At 34.5% G+C, this 13,205-nt stretch overlaps 1 protein-coding gene across 2 annotated transcripts in view; it reads left to right on the top strand.

Moving 5' to 3' along the window:
* The window catches only part of PPP4R3A (protein phosphatase 4 regulatory subunit 3A), a 34,038-nt gene extending 21,112 nt beyond the window's left edge, over window positions 1-12,926 (top strand). For both annotated transcript variants that reach the window (XM_006208198.4, XM_006208197.4), the window contains exons 8-15: window positions 1,764-1,895; window positions 1,997-2,099; window positions 3,393-3,551; window positions 8,522-8,691; window positions 9,575-9,717; window positions 10,376-10,566; window positions 10,991-11,217; window positions 12,206-12,926. In XM_006208198.4, coding sequence (XP_006208260.1) covers window positions 1,764-1,895; window positions 1,997-2,099; window positions 3,393-3,551; window positions 8,522-8,691; window positions 9,575-9,717; window positions 10,376-10,566; window positions 10,991-11,217; window positions 12,206-12,316 — 1,236 coding nt within the window. In that variant the 3' untranslated portion in view covers window positions 12,317-12,926. The remainder of the gene's footprint in view (window positions 1-1,763; window positions 1,896-1,996; window positions 2,100-3,392; window positions 3,552-8,521; window positions 8,692-9,574; window positions 9,718-10,375; window positions 10,567-10,990; window positions 11,218-12,205) is intronic.
* Window positions 12,927-13,205: the final 279 nt, after the last annotated feature.

Here is a 13,205-nt window from a genome sequence, read left to right as displayed (position 1 = left end):
CTTGTTTAAATCATTTAATCAATACATTTTTTTTCTGTACGTGGAATCATGAGTAACTTCCCTGGGCAGCCATTGGCTTTGCTAGGGTTAGAGTCTCAAATCATCGAGAATGATGAAGCACGGTCCTTTGGAAAGTATTTAGAGTGCTTTCTTTACTGCCTGACCAACCTTAGGAAACAAGCTGTTGTTTGCGCACGCGCGTGCACACACAGACACACACACAAACTCCATCATTTAGAGTCAGAGAATGTATCCTGATAATGTGAAAGGTGTTCCTGGAGTATATGGTACATGGCACATGAGGCAGCCCTAAATGTGTGTGCTCTGTTTTATTTTCAGATAATTAAACCAGTGATTCGATTTCTTTTTTCTTCCTTCCCACATAAAATCTTGGAAGTAACTTTTTACTTAAGAATGAACTAAGATATTCTGCCTTCATCTCTTTAAGGGAGGGGGTAAAAAGACAGCCTCTAAGGAAAAAAAATCTATGCAGAATTCCAGCCTTTTATATTTTTACAAAATGAGAAAATAGACTTTTTATTTTTTTAAAAAATCTTAATGTGATGTTAAAATGAAGTAAAATGGAGGGGGGTATAGCTCAAGTGGTAGAGCGCATGCTTAACATGCACAGGATCCTGGGTTCAGTCCCCAGCACCTCCTCCAAATAGAAATGAATAGACCTAATTACATCCCCCTCATTCAAAAAAAAAAAACAACAGGTAAAATGAAGTGGAATGCATAGTAACTTCTATATTTAAGACTTGTTTAAAAGTTGTAATGTTAGGGTAGGTGCAGGCAAGTGCCAGTTTGAACTGCTGAATATTTTGTCAACATTTTGCTGTTATAAAATAGTCCTATCTTGAAAACCAGACTATATATATTTTTAAAGATAAAGGCTATCCTTGTTGGCCCTGTAACCCCCTAGTTGAACATACATTGATGTACTTTATTCATATACAGTAGTCTTTATGATTCCTAATGTTGATCGTTATTTCCATGTACTGTCTTCATTTCCTCTTTGTCCATCCTGCGATTGCATATATAGGCAGGAGCAGGGATTTTCTCACTGAATCCCTCAAATGTTATTTACTCCTTGGGTCAGTAAAAACAATCACAGTAGAGCATCAGGGAAAAGTAGCAGTCCCACTTTTCTATGTCATTTGGAATCTCTATAATGTATTTGTTCTCCTGTTTGCTCTCTAAATTCCATAATCTAGTTTTTCCCAATTTTGGACATTCAGGTACCAACTAATTTATTCTTAAATTTATTTTAACTGGAAATGTTTTATTATTTCCATAAATGGAGAACAGATACAGTTATTATTTGCCATAAACAGAATGAATCTATAAAAATGCACTGAAAAAACAATGCTATAAATTCTAGCTAAATGTTAATGTTAAAGCTATGAACTGAAGGCCCATTAGCTTTCTTCAGAAGGGAGAGTTTGTTACCAAGAGGTATAAAGGATCTGTTAGCACCAAAACTGAAACTTTATTTTTATTTTAATCAGGAGGATTTAAAGAAACTTTCTTTTCTTTCGGTGCTATTTAGTGTAATGTGCCTGTACCATGCTATTGGGAAACTGCCATGTGTCTTGTTAAAGAAGTCAGTCAATCACTTAATTTTATTTGCAGTTAACAAGATAGCTAGAGCTAGGTGTATGATGTATAAAGAGCTAGGTGTATAGTGTATGTCATAGTATATGCTTTTCTCATTCTCTCTCATAATAAGTGATCCTTATTATGTGTATTTTTCTCACCAGGATATTTTGCTCATCAACCTCATTATAGAACATATGATTTGTGATACGGATCCTGAACTTGGAGGAGCAGTCCAACTTATGGGCCTGCTTCGAACATTAGTTGACCCAGAAAACATGTTAGCTACTGCCAATGTAAGCCATGGGCATTTTTCTCTCTTTGATACTAGTATAATTTTTATTGCTGGTAGGAACCAATGCAGTTAAAGTTCATGGAAGTGTTTTTGATTCCTTAGAAAACAGAAAAGACTGAATTTCTGGGTTTCTTCTACAAGCACTGTATGCATGTCCTTACTGCCCCCTTACTGGCAAATACAACAGAAGACAAACCTAGCAAAGGTAAGAGAATACAGGTTGTTAAATAAGTTCTTGTTCTTGGATTCTGAAACTCAGAGTTGGTATTAACACAGAAGCCTAATATATTTTCAAAAGAGGTAATTTCAAGGTAAATTTTCTTTTAAAAGTGCTATCAGAGGTAATAGAAATGTAAAAGAAGATACTGGAGATACTTGTTGCTTTTTTTAGAATTTTAAAGCGATTTTTTGTTGAAGCAATATTTGTATTTAGTTTCCATTTACATTTGTGAAACAAATAGAAGGAAGTAGCTATGAGAAGATTCACATAAGTTATTTGTACTCCAGTGTGTAGACAGAGCAAAGCTTATACTCAGTATTAAGCTGTTTTTATTTACATTGGGGACTATTACGAGGTTAAGATTGTTTATTTCTGCATTTTATTCTTTTAGCTTTAGCTTGTGTGTGTGTGTGTTTGTTTAGAAAGTAGTTTCAGGCTCTTCATTAGGAAATTCGTTATTGAAGCTTTGAGAATAAGTAAATTATTTTGTTATAATGAATTATCAATATAGTATATTCCACATACAACAGCACTTAAAAAATAAATGTTAAATTCACCTTTTTTGGTGACTCTAGAATCAAGTCTTGGAAACGTGATACTCATTTTTCCTATCTACTTTATTCATAGTAGGTAAAGCTTGAGGCTTCTTTTGAAACCCCCATGTTCACTTCATCAAACGTTTATTGAGAACCCATTGTGTGGAAGGCACTGTTCTATATGTATAATCTTTAGAGATTAAATGGGGGAAATGAAAAAAGTGAGTAATATAATTTTGGAGGCTTGCTGCCTGGTGAGGAAAATAAGCCAGCAGTTATAATTCAGTGTGGACTCATGTGCAGTAAAGGAGGCTCAAAGCACACTAGACTCAAAGGAGCTGAGAGTAATTCCACCAAAGCCAGTTGGTGTCTGGTAGGACCTCCTATGATACCTACATCTAGTTGAGGGACATATTAAAACAGTAGAGCATTCTTGCCCTTTGGAATAAAGCAGATCTAATAGATTTGTATTCTATGTTTGCCTTAACTAGTAGTAACATTTCAGACTTGAATCTTGTGAAACTAATTATTCACAGAGTTGTTTAAATTTAATAAACGAAAAAGTGTAAAGCACAGTTCTTAGCACAGGATAGGCATTCAATAAATGTTAGTTCCCTTTTCCTTAACTTTAAAATATTTGGGTTAATAGAAGGGATTGTACTTGATTGGAATTTGGGTTTCTTACATTTGGGGAGGAAAATAATAGGAGCCATTAAGTATAATTGTGTTTTGTTTTGTTTAGATGATTTTCAGACTGCCCAGTTGTTGGCACTTGTATTGGAATTGTTAACATTTTGTGTGGAACACCATACCTACCACATAAAGAACTACATTATTAATAAGGACATCCTCCGGAGAGTGTTAGTTCTCATGGCCTCAAAGCATGCTTTCTTGGCATTATGTAAGTGTTGCTTCTGGTATAATTATTTATTGTCTGTGTATCATCATGTCATTGTTATCTTTAGGTCTTACTGTCTGAGAAGAAAAGATGACTGATTTCAGGAGACCTAGGTTCTAATAGTAAACTACACTGATAATATACATTTTGATTTTCCTGATTCTCAATATACGGTAAAGGGGTTAGAATGTATCTGTAAAATATATTAAAGTATTATATTATTAAAATAACACCTTAAGTCATTTTACCTCAGTTAATTATTTTTGACTTAGCATATATAACATGACAGTCACAAATTAGGCATTCCTGTGAGACTAGAGTCTCACACTAAATCATGAAGGACACTTCTGTAATTTGGAAAATGTATAGCCAATAGCACTTGGTTCCCAAAACATGTTCTAAGTTACAGAGTGCCTGGCACAAATATCTACAGATGGTCCATTCATTGATTCCACAAATATTTTTTTGCCAGCTTTACTGAGATATATTTGACATTATGTTACTTCACATATTTTAGAGCAGGGATGACAAACCACAGCTGTGGCCAAATCCAGCTCATGGTCTGTTTTTACAGTTTACAAGCTGAAAAAGTTTTTGTATTTTTAAAGGGTTGTTTAAAAAAAAAAACTACAGAGATCATATGTGGCTCACGAAGCTTAGAATATGGATTGTGTGGACCTTCGTGGGAGAGGTTTGTGAACTCAGGGCAACAGATAGTCTTTTAACAAGGCTGTTCTTAAAACTGACTGTCACTGTATCTTTAAGACCCTAGTTTTTTTTTGAAGGAAAACATGTTTTTGAGTTGGAAATAGGTTAATCAAGAATATTCTTGATCAGGAGGCAGTCAGCCTTTGGTACGGTGGCACACCAGTTTTAGGGTACCCTAGAGGCTCAGTAAGGGATGTCTGTTGGTAACTTAACTCTTGCCTTTTGGTTTTTATAGGTAAGTTTGGTTTTTTTTATAAAGATATCGTAATCATCCACTAATTAGAGGCCTGAACATATACATCCATTTTTGTTATCTTTTTTTACTTTAAATATTTTGCTTAACTGATTTTTAAAATATCCTTATTATAAAAGCAGTTTATAAGGATATTTCTGACGTTAATTTATTCTATCAACATTTTATCTTTAAAATAGTATTCAAAATAGAAAGTTTAATTAATTGGGATAACAGTTGTTACAGCTGAATTGGCTTTTCAGTCTAGTGTACACACTGCAGTATAAACTGAGAATACACATGGTCAGATCTTTTTCAGCCAAAAGCAATAGGTAGCATTAGTGGCATTACCTAGACTGCTAAGGATAGTAAAAAATAATTTCAGTTCTATCTTACTAGTGCATATATCCATGAACTTGTTAGCACATGGGAAAGAAGAACTTTTAAACACACATTCATTTTCCTTATAAACCTATCAGCAAAAGTGAGAGTTCCCAAAACCAAGTTGAGAAGGAGTTAATGAATTGTTCTTTAATGTTAACGTAAAGGTTCTGTTTGAGTGTGGGAAAAGAGTTTGAGCAGATGGGACAGAATGGGAAAACTGAGTAAATTAATTTATTTCAATAAATTTAACACCTACTACCATGTTATCTTGACTGTAAGATATGCATTTATCATCTCTCAAATCAAGGTGAGTCTTAAAATTAACAGCATGTCATTATGATTGGTAGCTTTTTCGTTTTGTTTTATTAGTAGAAAAGGAGATTTTTTGCAATCAGTGGCATCTTAAGATTTGATAAAGTATGATCCATACCTGGTACCAGGAAAAAGATGATCAAGACCTGGACTCAGCTGTCTTGAGGCTCGGGGTTCATTAGGGGGAGATAGTATGTAAAAATCTAAACACCACCAAAAGCACTATTTTGAGGTGTGTTTGGAAGTATAGTGGAAATGATTTATTCTACATGATTGAGGCAGATCAGGAAAATCTTGCAGAAAGAAGTAAGTTGTGTCTTGACCATGGGAGAATGCGACACTCTTGGTTGAATGCACAATTAAGATGAACAAATAGAGTGGTGTGTTAGTGGTTATGTATCGATAGAACACATGAGTCGGTGGGAGAGTGGCAGAAAGGGAAAGGCCTTTTCTTCAGTTCTTCATCTCATTATTTTGCTTACAGTATTGCAAAGAAAATTTCTCATAGGTTAATAAGAATTATGAAGATAATCATTACAAATTAGTGAAAGTTAATATTGTAGGAAATTAAGAAGGCTAGCAAAACTCTTAGTTGTGTTTTATTATTAATATTTTCCAAACTAAGGTTATCATTAATTAAACCTAACTCTTTCTTAGCTGATTCTCATTGCGGCTCTCTTCCTAGGATTGAGATGAGTAACTTCTGAAAGATGCCAGTCATTAGGAATTTCTTTTGGACTGGCTGTATTAAATAGGAGTTTCTATCAAGGATTTCTGAAAGACCTAAATATAAACTTGAGGAAATGTAAAATATTTTCAGCCCTAGAAAAGAGTACATTGAAATAAAGTATTTTAATAAAGTGTATTTTTTTTAAGGGAGGATTTTATAAGTTAATTTAGATGCCCACTTGTAAGGACAAAAGATAGTGTGGTTAAATGTAAACAGTTTGTGAACTACATTTTTTATACCTTCTGGTTCTTAATAATTATACTTGTATTTAAAGACAGCTAATCTAGACTGGGTGAGAACAGAAATCCTTTCAAAATCATTTAGTCTTTTTAGGTTAGATACATGTGTGTACACACACAAACACACATGCATACATATATACACAGACCAGTTTTATCAGTCTTTTGCCCTTTTCCAGATTCTTGGATTTTACATTGTAGCTTTTTAGCTCATACTTCTGTGTTGTCTGGTTGTTTTATTTAAAATACGGAAATCTATCTATAAGTAAAAATTTTTGTGGTAGATGCTTTTATTCAGCTATTATCAGTTACACATGAGGCAAAAAGTCTTTAACTTATGTAAAATCTTACATTGTGTAAGATAAAGACTATTTGTTTTAAAGATGATTGAAACTAAGCATGAGATCCCTGACATATTAATGAAGGTTCGAGATGTGAGTGGGAGCAGAGTGCACTTTTGCAAGAAAAATCCTACAGTTGTGCCAGTTTGACCTATCCCAATTTTCTCTAATCTCCTTTGAGCAACTTGACTTCATAGAACTCACTGGTAATTTTTGAAAGTAAGTTTTTATCCAACAGCAAGAATAGTGGTTGGATATTTTTCATCCAAGTTTGTTTTGGGGGTGGCTGAGTGGAAATGACACAGTTCTTAATAAAAAATAAATTGCAAATGAGGAGCAAAACAAAAGTCTGTTAGAACCACATTCTGTCTACCTCAGCAGTTTTCTGAACAGAACCGCTCTTGCGGAGATAGTGGCGCCATCTGCATACTCTGATCTTAGTACTAATTCTAAGAAGGGAGTTTTCTTTCACTTACCCAGGAACTGCATGCACAGGGTTCAGCTAGTGTGTGTTATGGTAGGACACAAGTCTCCACAAAGCCTGCAAAGTTAGAATACCAATTTTTAAAATAATAGCACTTGCCTTAATTACTAAAACCTTAAAATTTGGCCTGTTAGCATGAGCACTAAAGTAATGATCTATATTCTAATAAATGGAACTGCCCACGTTCCTTTGTCAAGTAATGTTAAAAACCAACCAACCAACCCACGCTCTCAAATCACTGTTTTGGGGAAATAAACCCTTGTTAGGCTTTGACTTATTACCACATAGAAGATGACGCTTATTGTTTAAAATGTCTTATTTCTCCATGCTTATGTATTTGAAAATATTCAGTAGTTTAAAAAATAAAATGGAATTACTAGTCTATAAACTATTTTGAAACTCCCTGCCCAGAGTGTCTCTTTAGTAAGAGACACTGTTAAATGTTGGATTGTTACGGCAGTTTATAAGCAACTGTACCCAATTGGGCATTCACTTGTGGACCTCTTTCTGCCAACTAAAGAAAAATTGAGCTGCTTTACTCCTCTGCCTTCCTACCCAGAAACCGTGTCAGCATGGTTGCCTGGCTACCTGCTCATGAAGGACTTGATTAATAACAAATTGGCAATTTAACGAGCCACTTCCATGATCTCCAAAGAAACCAAAATACAAACACAATATTTAATCTTGCCAACCGAAGACGATGTGACTGCATGAAGTGAGTATGCTTTTTTGAACTGTTTACAGTAACTGGGGCATTAACTTACTGATAATTCCATATAGGTAAAGAGGGCTTTGTTGAAGTCTAGCTGTCTCAGTATATTTGGATCTTGACGAATGGTGACTTAAGCAACTCCCCATACCTCAAGATGTAAATATACCTTTCAATCTGTAAGTTAAAGCCTAATTAATTGCAAAAAGGAAAACTAGGAAAAAATTGAAAAAGCATACTCGCTGCAGTAAACATAGAGGACCACATGTTTAAAGCATCCTCTAAACTGATTCCTAAACCATGGGAAGGCAAACTTTGGGTCACGCAGATTTCTGTGGGTTTATGTCATTTCTACAAACACATCCAAAAACAAACCATTGTAAACCCATTCATTAACTCTGATGCAAAATAAGAGTGTCCAAAAATAATTAAGATCAACTTATACAGTGGATTGCCCAAATAAAACTTTTTTTCTATTGTTTTAAAAGTATATACAAAAGGATACACTAAGAATTTTCTCATCTTAATTAGTATGATAGGTTAGTTCATTTATTAGCCCTATCTTATTTCAGATGTAAAGTACATTTTGGTCATTAGTAACTTATTTCTAGAAATCCTCTGGCTCTTGAAGACTTGTGTTCTTTGATGACACACGCTGCTTTTAGAATACATTTTTCTGATAACCCTTTTGTAATCCTTACCTTTAGGTTCATATTTCTGGAAGCAATAACATCATTGCCTGCAAGAACTGTGTTTATTAAACAGATTTTTTTGTAATTCTAGAAAATGAAAATATGGTACGTAATTTTGAACAACAGTGCCTCTGTGTTTCAGGTGCTCTTCGTTTTAAGAGAAAGATTATTGGATTAAAAGATGAGTTTTACAACCGCTACATAATGAAAAGTTTTTTGTTTGAACCAGTAGTCAAAGCATTTCTCAACAATGGATCCCGCTACAATCTGATGAACTCTGCCATAATAGAAATGTTTGAATTTATTCGAGTGGTAGGTTCTATACTTCTTAGTTCGAATTTTGGTTTTAATTGTTTATGAAAATCAAATATGCATTTTTGGTATTTTGGCTTATTTGAGACTATTATATTTGGAGAGAATTTCTGAAAGAAAACCAGTGTTACCAAAAGCTTATGAGGTTCATTTCAAACTAACAAAAACCAGAATAATTTCTCTCAGCAGTTATAAATCCTTTATAGGATAGTTTGAATACTGATTTACCACTGTCATAGTGATCATTTTAAGAAAGTAAAATTACATTTGACATAAGTATTTGGACGCGTTTTTGTTTGTTCTGTTTTTAACTTTCAGGTTTTCTGAATTTCTCTTGACTTTCTCCCATATATCTCCAAAGAGCAAACTTGATTCTTTAATGATATGGTAGGCTAGCAGTTCTTAAACACTGATGTGTATCAGAATTGTATGTGGTGCCCTTTTTTAAAAAATTATAAGATATACATAACATAAAAGTTGCCCTTTCAGCCATTTTTGTAAGTGTACAGTTCAGTGGTAAGTGCATTCACATCATTGTGCAGTCATCACCACCGTCCATCTCCAGCACTTCTCCAGTGTGGTTTTAAAATATTATGTGCCCAGATCCCACTCGAGACTTACTGAGTAAGAATCATCTAGGGTGGGACCTGGGCGTGTGCTTCAGAAAGACCCATGGATAATTCTGAGGTATACCAAAAAATCAGGGACCACTGGAGTAGCCAGTGTGTGTTCAGCCCATTTTTATTTGTTTTTCTCTAAGATTGGATAATAATTTTATGAAGTTACACTATTTTGGGCGGGTTTTTTAGTTAACTACAATTAAGCCTCATATCTTGCTAAAATAGCATTTCCTATCACTTTTTATTATAATTCTTTTTTACAGGAAGATATAAAATCATTAACAGCTCATGTAATTGAAAATTACTGGAAAGCACTGGAAGATGTAGATTATGTACAGACATTTAAAGGATTAAAACTGAGATTTGAACAACAAAGAGAAAGGCAAGATAATCCGAAGCTTGACAGGTAGATTACCATGTATTTAAACCTGCTCATTCAGTGACAACTTTATGGTGGTGGCTCTTTTTTGCTTGTTTGGCATATTTAGCTTGGCAGGGGAGGGGGAAAGAAGCAGATAGTAGAAGTTGTAGTTTTTGCTAATGGTCAGTGTAAATGTTTTCCTGATAGTGTTAGGTGGGTATCAGTATGTCTCTAGACTTTTCCTCAGGCGTGTGTGTATCAAGCTAGATAATGCAAAAGAAAAAAAGTAAAACACTGATGTGCTAGTAAGGCTTTTAGTGTCCAAAGTAAAATCAGAATTATTTGCTTTGCTTTAAGGTTACATAACAAATTTTAAGGAATCTTGTGTAATTTTTCCAAATAATTCATACTTGTGTATTTTAAAATATGTAAATTATGACTTGTTAATTCCTAATGTTAACACATTTAATAACTGATCTGTAACAGTATAATTTTATAACAGGAAGTTTGATTCCACTAGTTAACATTAGATATGGTGGAGCATTTTTTCTTTATATGTTGGGTAAAATCTGGTGTTCTGTCAGCCTCTATGTGTATAAATCTGTATTAGCCCATTAATCTATTTAAGACTATAATTTGGGACAATATTCGAAGACAAATAAGTTTTTATGAGTCTATTTTACTTTCTCCTCTTTACTCATAGTATGCGTTCCATTCTGAGGAATCATAGATATCGAAGAGATGCCAGAACACTAGAAGATGAGGAGGAGATGTGGTTTAACACAGATGAAGATGACATGGAGGATGGAGAAGCTGTGGTGTCTCCATCTGACAAAACTAAGAACGATGATGACATTATGGATCCAATAAGTAAATTCATGGAGAGGAAGAAATGTATGTTGAAAAGATGGGCAAGGAAAAATGAAGGCTTTCTCACTTTAGGTTTATCCTTTTTTTCTTGACAAAGTGATTAGTATCTACTTTGTATCATGACGTAGATTAAGACTGTTGCTTTATAGGGTGTGAATTAGTAGCTTGTTGTGAGGATACAGATTCAGTTTTCTTAATTTGATGTGAATGCGATACTTCAGGAAGGGTAGGAACACTGAATATAACACGGAAGGTTTTCCTTCTCAGTAGTAAAGTCCAGTGGATCATGGTGCTTAGTATTTTGCAAAGCTTAGTTCATAAACTGAAATTTGTGTTTCTTCCTAGCAAAGGAGTAAGCTAGTTAGTTATGTTTTAGTGCCATCTCACTTGGGTGTATTTTAAAAAGATGAGTATGGGTGACAACTATTGACAATATTCTCATTTTTAGTAAAAGAAAGTGAGGAAAAGGAGGTGCTTCTGAAAACGAATCTTTCTGGTCGGCAGAGCCCAAGTTTCAAGCTTTCCCTCTCTAGTGGAACAAAAACTAACCTCACCAGCCAGTCACCTGCAGCAAATCTGCCTGGTTCTCCAGGATCACCTGGATCTCCAGGGTCTCCAGGTTCTCCTGGATCCATCCCTAAAAACACATCCCAGACGGCAGCTATTACAACCAAGGTATGATTCCCAGGCCTGCCTAAATTTAAGCTTTCTCAGCAATAATTGTTGTGACTAGAACTCCCTTTGGTTATTATCTTTTGGAACTGATTTAATATTTGTGAACTAGAGAATCATTCTCCCACCACAGCTGAACTTAAAGTTTGAGAAATTTAAGAAAATTTTTGTGACCAATATGGAAGTTTAAATATATTCATATTTTGGTTTTGCATTTCAGAGCTGTAGTTTCATATTTGTATATGTCAAACATTTACAGAAATTTTACAGTTTAATTATTACTTTTATCAACTTTCCCTATTAATATCCAGATAACAAGTTTGTGGGGAGAAGATAATCTAAATATCTGGACACTCCTGACTTCATTTTGCCAAGCAAGGTTTATAAAAAAAAGAATTAACCATCTACTATCGCCAACAATTCCTTTAAGAAAGGATAAAAAATTTAACACCAGAAATGTAGGAAGGACATAATTTCAGAATAAAGACCAATTCTTTTGGCTGCCTTATGTTGCCCTGGACTAGCAGTTAACAGACTGGCATTTGGGATTCATAGATCTAAATCAGGACTAAAGTGAGCTACAGTGATTTTTTTATGAAGTACCAGAGCTACAAGGAGGCCTGGATGAAACAACAGGGAAGGGACAAGGCAGAATCACTTTTCTAACCTCTGATGATCTATCTTCTATAGTTTTAATTTAAAATTTTTTTTAATGCATGAAGTCTTAAACACTAAATATGTTTAGCTCCTAGGTGATTTGCTAGTATCATAAACTACTTAAAATTTTATTATGGAAAATTTAGGAAATATATAATGAATTTCAGCTGCATACAGTCTTACCACCCAAAAATAACCTATTAGTATACTGGCATGGAGGGTTTTTTATTTTATATATATATATATATATATACACCTTTACCCAGACTTGAAAAACATGCATTTGAAAGTGTAATGGTGTCTTGTCTTTTAAATAATCCTTATTTCTGAACAGGGAGGCCTCGTGGGCCTGGTAGATTACCCTGATGATGATGAAGATGATGATGAGGATGAAGACAAGGAAGACACGCTACCATTATCAAAGAAAGCAAAGTTTGAGTCATAATAATGGCAACTGCCTGTGATCAGTACCTGTTGAGAAAACTGGTTCTCTACCCCTCCCCCCTACAAAATCTACAACAAAGCAGTAGTCTCTTGTGAATGACTGACACAGATCAGCCTCGCACACTTGACTCTGCTCATCAAGTGCCAATTCAATGGAGCAGGAGGAGGGGATATTATACACTTAGGGGAAAGACTTAAGCCTTTGAGCTCTCCAGCTTGGACCACACATTGCCCTTTTCTCAGGGAAGGAAATGGAAACAAAAAGCCAACAGGGCAGGGGTTTTTGTAAGTGGATCTCTGGATTGACTGGTCAGTTGCTACAATCAGAATATGCTTTCTCGGACCATGTTTGTGACTCAGAAGAATAGGCTTTTCTGCCATAATTCTTCACTAGTTAAGAATGCCAGCAGTTTCTTTGTATAAAGAGACCTGCCTTTAAAACCGTACATTCTGAACATTTTAGTCAAGCTACAACAGGTTTGGAAAACCTCTATGGGGGAGGGGCGAATATAAGTTTCCTCTTTTTTATCTGTTCCCTTTGCCCTTCAAACTGCAGATTTTTTTTTAAGTAGGGATTGTCCCTACTTGATTAAAGATTGAGTGGAATTCTAGATGTGGTCATTTGTGTCATAATTTTTTTGTTTCATTTTGTTTTTGATTTTTTTCTCCCCTGAGTGTATGCTTAGTTGTTGCGTATATATATTTGGGACCATTAAAACTTTTTTTGATGTAATATAACCTAACGTTGTGCTGGTACCTGTTTTACCATGTGTAATTTTTGTTCTACATCACAGTTCTTAATTTGTTTAGAGTTTTATGAAAGATGGTATAGTTTTTATTGACAAAACAAAGTAATCTTACAACTATGTGCATACAAAAAGCAATACTAT

The sequence above is a fragment of the Vicugna pacos genome, chromosome 6 (assembly GCF_048564905.1).
Source record: "Vicugna pacos chromosome 6, VicPac4, whole genome shotgun sequence".
Classification (NCBI taxonomy): domain Eukaryota; kingdom Metazoa; phylum Chordata; class Mammalia; order Artiodactyla; family Camelidae; genus Vicugna; species Vicugna pacos.
This window is presented reverse-complemented; position numbering and strand designations above follow the sequence as displayed.